Source organism: Astatotilapia calliptera, chromosome 16 (assembly GCF_900246225.1).
Source record: "Astatotilapia calliptera chromosome 16, fAstCal1.2, whole genome shotgun sequence".
Classification (NCBI taxonomy): domain Eukaryota; kingdom Metazoa; phylum Chordata; class Actinopteri; order Cichliformes; family Cichlidae; genus Astatotilapia; species Astatotilapia calliptera.
Genome location: NC_039317.1, coordinates 19,997,517 through 20,010,170, shown reverse-complemented (window position 1 = coordinate 20,010,170; position 12,654 = coordinate 19,997,517). Strand labels below are relative to the sequence as shown.

Below are 12,654 nucleotides of genomic sequence, written 5' to 3'. Positions count from 1 at the left end.
ATATGTCTCCTACTAAAAATGCCTGGAACTTGCTGGGTGGGCATGTTCATCAGAGGCAGCCACAATCAATGACCACTGCACAGCTGCAGTATGCACTCATCCAGGACTGGAGAGCAATTCTTCAACAACAGAGCCAGACACTTGTACAGACCATGTGCAGACAAGTGAATGCTTCCATCACGCCCAGAGGAGGCCCAAAAACTCATACTAAATGTCTTGTTTATGCATATGGTAATGTAGTTCAAACATAATCTTGCATTTCTTTTTTTGACTAGTATATAACATCTATAGTCACAAATAAACTCATGTTTCCAAATAGATGCAAAACCCATTTAGTTAACTGAGATAAAAAATAAAAACAAACTTAAACAATTTAGTGTACTTACAAAACTAAATTAAAATTTACAGAAAATATCTTTATTTTTAGTCTTACATTTGTCAACATAAACACAAGGAAGCACTGTTGCATATGTTTCTGGAGACCGGCTTGTCATGACTGTGAGTCAGCAGCCTTCATACACGTGCTGTATTATACCATCTGATAAATGTGACTAAAAACTAAATATATATATTGACTAAACCTACACTGAACTAGAAAGAAAGAACTTTTCACCAGTTGCTTATACCATTTCAGTAGGTATAATTTGGCATAGCACAATAAATACAAGAGAAAAAATAAATGACTTAACTATGGTAGTTATAGTAGTTATAGTTAAGTAGTTATACAACTGAAAATGTATCAAGTATAACAAGACAAAAACAGTAAGTATGGCAAATCAAAGCCTAAATACATAAAGCCTATAATTTGTTGCATTTCTACAGTTAAAGCATGTAAGAGAAGCAACATGCGAGATGAGACACAAGGGCACCACAGTGTTACAGAAGGGAGCACACAAAACTGTAAGCCACTGGCAGCAGAGTCATAAAAATTCCCCAGCTCTAGATGGGGTCAAAGTTAAAGAAGCACTACCCTTGTGGTGGTGTCAGGTTTATTTTCCAAACCTGACACAGAACCAAGACTCCCCCAGTTCTGCTCAGGGTCCTTGAGCAAAACAGACACAGATCAATGCACTGGGCAGCCATACATGAAACCCAGCTGACATTCACTCACAGAAAGAAGAATACTGAGAAATGAACCAAAAATGTAGGCTAAAAATAAGATTGAACAGAAACATTGTATGTTCAGAATCTAAAAATGCTGGCGGTCGCTCATAACGGCGTTTTCAGACACTGCGACACACTCTGGTACAAAGCTGTGTTTTGTTTTGTTTTGCTCTTTTAGAAATCAGGCTGCAGAAAGCATTCAAGCAGAAGTCAATCAGTACTGCATCATCATTTGTGCACCAGACCATACATCTGAACTTGATATCAATCCCAATCTTATCACATGTTACTTTTTGTTATGCAACAAATCAATGATTCAAGCACACATTAGTTTTATCTGGCCTTTGAACTAATATAAAGCCTGCTAGTTTCTCTTTTAGACACTCAATACTGGGTGTAAGGGTGCCCTCTGCTGTTTTTTGGACCCACAAACACCTTCATTTTAAATGGCTGGCTATGATCCTGTATAACATTTCTATTTAAAATAAAGCAAAATCCCTCGCAAATGCCTGTTTGTATGTTCTGTAAGAGTCAGTTTCTCCTATTTCTCATTTCCGCAAGTCATTTCTGAATCCTAGTTCCATTTGTTAGATAAAGGAGTAATGTTCTAGCTCCATTATCATCTTAAATTACTTTGCTGGTGACAGAATCTGCCATCTCCCTTTCATTCACTGGAGCAGGTTAATGGAGAAGCCAGGTTTCTTTTAAGAGTCAAAGAGTAGCTGTGTGGCTTTAGGTCGACTTGTTTCATCAGAGAAGAATCCCACATTTGCTGACAGTAAAATACCACATAGGAGAAAAACATTAGAAAAAGAGCAACTGGTTACTAAGGCGTGAAGAGAAGGGAAAAATACAGATCAAAGAGAGGTGCACTGAGAACACGATCTAGACGATTTGAGAGTCTTGAGATAAGATCTAACAAAACCAGGGCCACAAGGTCGCAACATCCTGCAATGACAGTGTTTCTATAATACTGCTTGTGTCTGCAAGCTTTGGGTAATGTTGCTGAGTTTATAATGTAGATGACTCTGCAGGTCAAATCGGGACAAAGCAACAAGGACACTGGCTCTGCAGCCCACACATTTCCCAAAGCAAAGCTATCAAGTGTATCAGACACTACCTGTAAACCCTGCATGCTGTCTGTTTTGTACTTTTAAGAGGAATACACATGTAAAAAATGCATTCATTGCACTACACAGTTGTTGTGCATCACCACTTTGTGATTAAAAGGCTCCACAGAATCCATTTTATACTCTCTGAAAGTGATACCATTTCACACTGGCACAAATATTGCTGTGCAAGTTCAAAGTAATGTGGCTCCAATTGCAAAGCTTGCATAATTTGTGTATCAGTGACCATAAATACAGCCTAAATTAGAAGGTGATGGCTGTAATAAACTTAACTGTCAAACTCTGATATACTGCAGCACTTGTTTATATCCATTTAGCATTCTTTGTTATGACTTCCACATACCACCCACCATAGTCATCTCCCTTTCTATTGATGCCAAGCTATGTTTGTGCGTAAATACGACGTCATACACAGAAATGACCATGTTATCTACGATGTCCTTCCTTTACCATGTCAGTGAATTTCCACCTCTACGCTCACTTGCACTCTGCCTTCTGGCAATTGGCCCGTGTTCCCACTTCTGTCCTGGCCATCCAGGCGTAATGTTATGTGGAGTCAATATCAGCTGTGTCCAAAAGCTGCACTTCCTCTCAGTAAACTGTGACCAGTGGGAAACAGAGCAAGCGAACTGAGCAATAATCTGCTCCTTTCTGTTACCTAACCACAACAATTAATTTCACCCTGTTTGTCTCCGGCGTGACACATGCAAAGAGCTTCACATGAAACCACTGACACACAGCTGTACCGTCTGACTGTTACGTGGCAGTTGCCCATATTTTTACATAATCTACACAACAGGGTGTAAAGTGTTTGAGGTGCTGAAGGAAGTCGCAGAGCATCGCATGTGTTGACTGGAAATGCAGCTCTCTGTGTGAGACAGACACTTCAGTCAGTTCCTCCTTGCTGCCATAATTCGCTCATGTTGAGTCAATAGCTGAGTTATTTATTAGAATGTTTACCCAAACATACCTTCTTCGCTCTCTGAGAAATCTTTGGTGCATGACTCAAAAGCTTCTCCACCAGATATTCTTTGTTCTGTGAAAAAAATGGTCAAAATATAACTAAGTTAGACGGATGGAAATCCAAAGGCTGGACGACACGTGAGAAGTACAGTATTGAGCAAAAGTCTTGACACACCTTTTATTTCTTTATATTTTGCAAGGAAAATGAGAAATAAGTGCTGTGATTTATTGAAACATTTGCAAACATGCAAGAAAATACTGTATATAAGGCAAAAACAGAAGGACATTGCTGAAGGACATTTAAAGCTTTTCCTTGGATCCATGACTGACAAGGTTTCATTGTGTGTTTTTCTATTCAGTTATGCTTTTACTGCTTTGGCAGTGTGTTTGGGACTATTGTCGTTCTGAAAAAAAAGCTTTTGTCAAACGGACACTTTCCAGATGGCAAGGCATGGTGGATACAAATCTTACGATACTTTCCTACATATACAGTTCAACCATTTTCGATAAGATCCTCAACACCACTGGCTGAACGCACGATAAGAGCCTCCACTGTGTTTAAGTGTTAAGTGGCTTAACAAAAGAAAATCATCTGAAAATGGTCAGGTAAAAAACTGGACCAAAGATTAGTGAAAAAACCCGCCATGTCTAAAGAAAGAAAGAACTTCAGAGAGCTGGAGAACTATCGCTCAAGTTTAAAACGTATTCGAAGGTCTGGCTCTGTGAAAGCAAAACATAAAAAATGGAGGGGTGGCTAGAGACTTTTGCACAGTACTATAAATGGATTTATTAAGTCCCTGGTATAAATTGGTTACTGGCTATGCAGAAACAGCAAGATGAGGCTGCAGTACTTTTCACAAAATTAAAATGACCTTAAAAAGACTATTTCTCTAACTGCTAATCTACTTGGAAAAAAAGGATTTTGTAATCTTATAACTTTGTTATAAAGATTTTGGCTATTCACCATTTAACTACTTAACTAATCACTATTATAGTAAAAAAAATTCAGGAATACACAGTGCTTATTATAAGAGAACAACATTTAAATAATACTACTATTTCTCATATATATTAAATAATAGTAGCTAGGTTATGTTTTATGTCATTGCTGATTCATCCAAGTAAGTATAAACATCAAAAACGCATAAAAAAAGCATTCACTGCGTGTATATCTGACTCGTCGCTGGCATAAATCCAAACGGACAGCAATAATAACAAAAGATAGTGAGATGAGACAAATACCTTGGCCTTTTGGAAGAATTTGCACTTCAAAAGCTCTGCGGCTGTAGGCCTAGAGATACAACAAACAAAGAAAAAAGAAAGCATCATTACAGTTACTGAATGTTAGTCACGATTGGGTCATTTCACTGACCAATAATTGCATCAGCTCTCTCCATTGATATATTTGCCTGATACATAAACATGTTGCTAACCTTTTGACAGGATCCTTCTGAAGGCACATAGATATTAGCTTTCTAAATGATTTGCCATATTTTTTTAAAGTTTCCTTGTCCTCAACACCTGTCTCTAGAGAGGGTGGATCATTCTGAAGGGTAAGCATTAAAACCTGAAAAGACAACAGAAGTGGTCATAACTGCCAACACATTTCACCACCAGTACAAAATCTGTAGATGAGGAAAAGAAACTAAGAGCAGGAAACTGTGGGAAATGTTGTGGAACATAAAGATGAGTATCTCTTAGATGAAACGCTGCCTGTTTATTAGCTCTTAGGTTTCCCAATTACAGAAAGAGCAGCAAGCCAAACTGCTCTCTTTCCACATAAAATTCATCATTACTAAGAAAACCTCAAAGACGTTTATTTAGGAGAAGGTTTATCAAGGTTTATGGCCAGTTTCCTTTTCTTTTTTCTTTGCCAGCACCAGTATATGTTACAAGACTGATTAAATAACACTGAATGAACACATACTTTCATGGGAGGGTAGCGGTGATAGGGGGCAGAGCCTGTTGCCAATTCAATCGCTGTAATTCCAAAACTCCATATATCTGCTTTAAAATCATAGCCCCGAACCTGCAGACACAGAATTACAGTACCGTATAATACCAAAGTAATGCTTAAGGCTTCATGTTAAGGCAATGCTGCTATTGGTTGTCATGTCAAAAATAACAGCATTCCATTACAAAAAGGGCTAGCATTAAGCAGAGACAAGATCAGGCAAATACATTTTACATAATAATAATAATAATAACTTTTTTGTATAGCAGTTTTTATGTGTTTTAACAGTCTGGATGAAGACACACATTTATATTTAAGTGTAAATATCCCAACATACAGTACAAAAAACAACACATTCACACTAAGGTTCTTACATTTGTCTATATAGCTAAAAATCATGGGAGGATGATTATGGAAAAGCTGACCTATTATAAAGAGTGTTCTTATGTGCTTACACCTGTCCTTATAGCTCACTGGGTTAAGCAGGTGACCCATATGGCAATAGACCAGCGGTCCCCAACCTTTTTTGTGCTATGGACCGGTTCAATGCCCGACAATATTTTCACAGACCGGCCATTAAGGTCTCGGATAAATACAACAACAAAAAAAAAATGATACAACCAAGACATATACTGTGGTATTTTGTAAATAATCGACACGCATTCAAAGTGTAATTGTGTAACTTTATTAGCAGCGTCCTCTTGAAACACGTCCTCCTGCCCCTTAATGCTCTCTGATCGTTATGGCAACGCGTAAATATTGCTTTCAAAATAAGACACACAAGTACAACACGGGAAAAGACCACTGCAATAGACTATTGCAGAAGGCTAGGTCTGAATCTGTCCTAGGCCATTTACTGCTCATCTTCCCTCACCTTCCAGTCTAATATCATAATCATAATAAAGGCTAAAAAAAAAAAGGTTTTCAGTAGAAGTTGAAAAAAAAAACCACTTAATCAGCTGACCTGCAAGGCTGTTTCAAAGTGTATGTGTTCCAACCTTAAAAGCTGGATTTAAAATAACAGTTAATAGGCCTTAATAAAAAAACAAGGTCTCAGCAGATCTGTGATATGTGCACGACCCTGACCATGTATGGCCTTGTAAGTGATTAATAAATTGAATCTGAATTTCACTGGAAGCCAGCGAAGAGCTAGCATGGTGGTACAGTGGTTAGTACTGTCACCTCACAGCAAGAAGCTCCTGGGTTCTGTGTGAACTTTGCACATTTTCCCTGTGTCTATGTGGGTTCTTTCTGGCTACACCCACAATCCAAAGACATGCTAATTGGTGATTCTAAATTGGCTGTAGGTGTGAGTGTGAGAGTGAACGGTTGTCTGCCTCTCTGTGTTGCCCCTATGACAGACTGGCGACCTGTCAAGACTATACTCTGCCTCTCACCCTATTACAGCTAGAATAGGCTCCAGCCCCCCAGCAACCCTGAATTGGATAACCAGAAGAAGATGGATGAATGATCAGTGAAGGGAAGCAAGCACAGGGTTGATGTGCAAGTGCTTGTTAGCAGCCTAGCTGCTGCTTTTATGTTTGTGGAGTGTTGAAGGGAGGAAACAAAGGCAGACTGAATGAATCAAAAGTGAGCAGTCTGATGAAAAGATCTAAAAGCAAAATACAAGAACCAAATAAAAAGCCCAGAAAGCAATGCAACACAACCCAAAAGAGTACATGAAAATACTGTACTATGAGGACTTTCTCAGCGGCTTAATGGACTGACATCTATACTAACTCTGGAGAAAATAACTTATGTATTAAGAAACAAACTGGATATGTTTTGGGCCATATGGACAAAATTCTAGAACATTACCGGGCCGCGTTTGTTACCGGCCGCAAGAGTTGAGGCTCGGGTGTAAAATTTATGGTTTTCAGGGTTTATAAGTCTGTTCCCCTGGGTCTTTTCCCGTGTTGTACTTGTGTGTCTTATTTTGAAAGAAATATTTACGCATTGCCATAACGATCAGAGAGCATTAAGGGGCAGGAGGATGTGTTTCAAGAAGACGCTGCTAATAAAGTTACACAATTACACTGTGAATTCGTGTCAATTATTTACAAAATACCACAGTTTTTGTCTTGGTTGTATCATTTTTTTTGTTGTATTTATCCGAGACCTTAATGGCCGGTCTGTGAAAATATTGTCAGTCATTAAACCGGTCCGTAGCACAAAAAAGGTTGGGGACCGCTGGTCTATTGCCATATGGGTCACCTGCTTAACCCAGTGAGCTATGAGGACAGGTGTAAGCACACAAGAACACTCTTTATAATAAGTCAGCTTTTCCATAATCATCCTCCCATGATTTTTAGCTATATTGACAAATGTAATTTGTGCTAATTTGATATGTCTGTCTGACCCCCCCATTATGATTTTCTTTATTTTTGTTTCAATCATTATGTCTTTTGTCATTATTTTATCTCTTATTCTCTTATTTTATCACAGCGTATTATGTAAAACTTGTTATAACCAATAAATAAATATGTAAAACAAAAAGAAAACAATTGTCTATTGATGCACATGGGGTGTTTAGGGAAGTGAACAACAACTGGAGCAAACTAGACACAGATGTAGACAATCAAGGCAATGAAACTGGGGAGGAAGTAAAACAAGACAAAACGTAAGGGACAACTAAAAAAGTAAAACAGGAACTGAAGCATAACACCAGCTAAAACAAAGAAATGCTGATACATGAAAGAACTAACATAGGGCAACACAGACTTGAAGATATAAAGGAAGGCACAGAACACAACAACATTGAGGGAAGATAACAACCAACCCAAACTAACAAAGCTAAGTTTAAAGAAAATCCACTCTGGGACAAAACATCAAGAGCTCAAAAATAACAGAAAATATTGCACAAGGTAAAGGGATGAAAAATATGGAATCAAACCCTAAACCTATAATCAAAAACCAAGGATAGTGAAACCAAACAGAAAACAGTTAATAAAAGACTAGAATACAAAAACCCAAAACAGACCAGTTGCATTTTTTTCCAGTACATAACATAAAAGTTTTCATCAGCTCTTGCCTCGACAGAAACAGACTCACCTGTTCCATCACCTCTGGTGCCATCCAGCATGGTGTGCCAACAAAGGTCTTTCGAACTTTGTTTCTAGTCATGTCACCCCCTGTAGCTAGAAATGCACTCACTCCAAAATCTGTAAAAACAAAAGAAAAGCATCAGAACAACAGAGAAGATTTTAGAACAACAACACATGGTAATTGGCTCATTTAAAAATCTGGGTCAAAACCCTGTGTGACTGCTGCAGGGTAAAGAGTAAATATTGAACATCAAATACATCAGAATTGTTCATTTTCATTTTAGCTTGTTTACTGCGTCACAGTATGAAAAGCTGATCTCCTCTGGAATGAGTGCTGCATGCATGCCTATGTAATGAGCTGGTCAAAGCGGGTAGATTCAAAATTTGTGCGCATACTGTGATTTCGGTCTCTGAGTGCCTTGGAAAGTGCCTACAAATAAAATGTTATTATCATTTATTATTATTATTATTATTATTATTATTATTATTATTATTGACAAATCTGCAGTGACTGTATGGTGATATTATGTCAGCATTATTTTTGAATCTATTCCAGAATTTAGGTAATACTGAGTGGAAAAGTACATCCAACCCAGTACTAGCAAGGTGAATCCAATTAATAACAATTAATAACATAATAACATGGCTAGTGAGTGTAAGCTTTGCAACAAGTCTGTTTAAGAACAAGAACAACAGGCAACATAGTGTGAATCCAGTATCAGCCAAAATAATGCATTCACATCAGGACCCTGAAACTAATTAACTCAACGAGTTACACTTGTGCTTATCCTGCTGTGCTTATTTGGTAACCTGCAGATATTTTGTTTTTATTTTATTACAGAGTCAACTGCTTTTTCTAATTCCTGTAATTGTTTTTATTAAAGGCTATAATCAGTCACTTCAATTAAATATAACAGACAGCATTAAAAAGCTGACAGCTTCAATGGAGTAACTGATTAAGCTGACACACAATAATTAGGAGAGAATTATGATTCTCGAATTTAAAAAAAGAAAACGTAAACATACATTATTGCTCTCTGTTAATTATTACAACCTATGAAATCAATTCCACCATCTTACCACAAATACAGTGCATGCATTTAGTGTGAAAATAACCAAAAAAAGAGGTTTAAGAGAGTGTTACACAGTATTCAACAAACCTGCAATCTGAACAGATCCGTCTTCCCCCAGTAGTATGTTCCCAGCTTTCACATCCCTGAGGTCAACAAAACATTAATGCAGTCAAACAACAAAGTCATGTGGAGCAGCATTGATTCTTCCACTCCTGTTAACGTGTCGCCCTAACCATCACCATATAGAACTATGCCCATGGGGGTCGTAGAGGGTTAAGTCTGACTCACGTTGACCTTGATAACCAGAAAGTGTACAGATCACGGCTGAGCTACAATCCAATGAATGAACGTATTTGTGTTCATTTTCAACATTACCACTTGGTTTTTTAGATAGCGGATCATATTTTCAATCAAACAATGTTGATTAAACAGAGGAAAAAGATATAAACCAATACCTGTGAATTTGTCCGTTTCTGTGTAGATAGTCCAGACCCTCCAGAACTTCGTTTAAAATAGTGGCAATGATAGGCTCTTCTAAAGCTCGATTTTTATCATCTTCTTTGCTTATGTGCTTAATTATATCGAGCATAGATCCTAAAAAGATGCCAGCCAAGAAAAGAAAACATGGTTAATTTTTAGAAAATAATGGGAAACAAAAATCTGTTGAGTGATTAATTTATGTTACATTTCAGTGTTTGTGTATTTGTATATTTTGGTATTTTTAGATTTGTTTTATTGCAGGGAGCAGCTTATTGTATTGTCTTTACAGCTGAAATTACTTAATTCAGTGATTTAAACCTATGGTTTCCTAGTTAGTTACCACTGTTGGGTGTTACTGCGATCACATTACATTGATTTCAGTTCGTGTGCTGGAAAATGTCAGAGTGGTTTACTGCGAAGATATGGACATTACTTTTATTTTTATTGTACAAAAGAGCAAGAGTACAATGGTAAAGTGCAAGCTCTGTACAGAAAAGAAACAACCACATTGTACTGGTAACTTTGGCTCCTAATAGCACTGCACGGACAGTCTGCTAACACAAAACTAGCCAAGAACCCAGAGCGATGATAAACCTGAGTGTATGCAGAACCCAGCCCAGCAGCCAGAGCCTGACCTTCAACAGGTATTAAAGGCAGTGATGAGCAGTCAGGCTCACTTCCTACCTGTGCACATTTGTAAAGCAGAATCACTGTTACGTTTTCAGCTTTCCGTTGTGTTGTCAGATTTTTGTTCATAATTAAACACTAAAAGAAACCTAGGGATTTGTGTTGGTGTACAGGATTGGATCCTTAGGTTTATATTGTTAAATGGTAATTATATAACATTATGTTTCAGGTAATTTTACAAAGTAATGAGAAAGTACGGTAACGAGTTATTACTTTCTGTGGAGAGTAATTAAGTTACGTGCTGCTTTATTTTTTTGGGAGTAACAACCCCGACACTGGTCTACAATTGTTGTCCCAGAGATTGTGATTGCCTGTCTGTGAAAAGCGCTTAATAAATAAAGTTTACTTACTTACTTAGTTTACTTACAGAGATATATAACGGTTACAAAATTAAATAAAAACGACGAGCAAATGTCGTTAATTTTAGTCTTCATGAGTGTGGTCAAATTTGTATTGTGAGGACAATATCTACAAGTGTTCCAACTATAAAGCAAAACTTAATTAAACCTTACCAATTACAAATGATTATACCTGAACTAATAAAAACTGAACTGAGCAAAAACTACTGGAGTCTAAGCAAAACTAAACTGACCTGATAAAAAAAATTTTTTATTAATTATAATGGATTATTATACTGAAACTGGCTTTATAATAAGTTTTGAAATTTCTCAGATGTAACGCTTTTTGTCAACTAGGCATTAACACAGGTTGATACACTGCTGTTCTTTAATCAGATTAAACACAGACCGGTGTAAGGGCATTTAAGACTTATGTTATCACATGAATGGCATGAATGCATCACTAAGCCACCCGTGTCAGGTGAAGCTTACCCCCACTCAGAAGCTTCATGACTAACCAGAGTTCATCCTTCACAACAAAGGAGGTGTAGTATGTGACAACATTGGGATGGTTGCACTGACTCATGGCTTGAATTTCTTTCTATTGGTAGAAGCAAATGACAGGATATTTCACATACAGGACATCTCATTTATTCAGGGCACTTGCTTTATCTTAATAATCTGCAACGAGCTGCATAAACAACAGGAAAGTTAGAAGATTTCTATGCAAACTGCATTAATAGATAAATGAGAACCATAACAATATGTAGCAGAAGTTAAGTAGTACTACAGGAATCGGGTGTGGTGTAAAAAAAACAAAACACTGGGTTGAGAAAACAGCCCGTATTTATTGTACTCACCAATAGTTCATCCATGCTGGTCTGGCATTTTTCCAGGTTAATTCTCTTTATGGCTACACGCTCCTGTCTGGGGGTACAGAGGGCTGCCTGCACAACAGCTGTGGCCCCGCTGCCTGAGAATTAGAGCCACAATGAAGCTATGACAAAGTAAACAGGAGCCAAGTGGGAATTGCATTACGCACAGCTGGAAGACTAAATTCAGCATCAGTTTGTAGCTTTATGGATTTGTCTGGCTCACAGATTCCCAGCTTTTCTGTTTTAGCAAATAACAGAACTTCTATTTTTTTCTTCTTTTTTTTTTATCAATATGATGAGTCGTTTACTCGACTCATTACAAATCAGGCCACGCTGTGTAGTAGCAGAGCTGTTCACACCAAGATGCTGTGACACATGACATATTGCTTACAAACTGTTAGAAGCAGATACACCAGAGAACACATCACAAATTGTGACTTTCTACAAGTTGAGGTGTGTGTGTGTGTGTGGGGGGGGGGCGGGCGGTCTCACTTACTCATCACTGTCAGCTGCACATAGCGGAGGCGCTACTTCTTATCACTCATGATTTGACTTGTCAGCTCATGTGCACAGTGCATGCAGCTGCCAAAAATATGCATATGGCTTCCCTCTGCTTTTCTTCTATGCATTTAAGGTTAGCAGTATTATGTCTCAGGTGATATAACTCAGCATTAGGTGATTCATGCAATAAAATAAGTTAGGTTTAAGTTTTAAATGTCTTTGTAAAATAAACACTAACTGATATATTAACAATAAGTTAATGCAGATACCTGCTGGTTTTTCTGCAGGATAACAACAACATGGAATATTATAACACCAATGCTTCACACTGCAGCTACATATAAGCTATGCTTACAAACTGAGTCATGTGTCTCAATTAATCAATAACGCATTAGTCCACAACAGAAAAGTTGTGTTAATCATTTGAATCGATAAATGTAAAAAATGTTAAAGTTTTTTTCTCTAATTAATATGAGTATAAACTGGATTTCTTGAATTTTTGGAC

General features: G+C 37.5%; 1 protein-coding gene across 2 annotated transcripts in view; it reads right to left on the bottom strand.

Moving 5' to 3' along the window:
* Positions 1 to 12,654, bottom strand: part of stk39 (serine threonine kinase 39) — a 33,122-nt gene that overhangs the window by 19,630 nt on the left and 838 nt on the right. For both annotated transcript variants that reach the window (XM_026145248.1, XM_026145249.1), the window contains exons 2-10: positions 11,634 to 11,746; positions 11,266 to 11,374; positions 9,724 to 9,862; positions 9,356 to 9,411; positions 8,203 to 8,312; positions 5,125 to 5,226; positions 4,631 to 4,764; positions 4,440 to 4,488; positions 3,205 to 3,270 (exon numbers count right to left, since the gene is read on the bottom strand). In XM_026145248.1, coding sequence (XP_026001033.1) covers positions 3,205 to 3,270; positions 4,440 to 4,488; positions 4,631 to 4,764; positions 5,125 to 5,226; positions 8,203 to 8,312; positions 9,356 to 9,411; positions 9,724 to 9,862; positions 11,266 to 11,374; positions 11,634 to 11,746 — 878 coding nt within the window. The remainder of the gene's footprint in view (positions 1 to 3,204; positions 3,271 to 4,439; positions 4,489 to 4,630; positions 4,765 to 5,124; positions 5,227 to 8,202; positions 8,313 to 9,355; positions 9,412 to 9,723; positions 9,863 to 11,265; positions 11,375 to 11,633; positions 11,747 to 12,654) is intronic.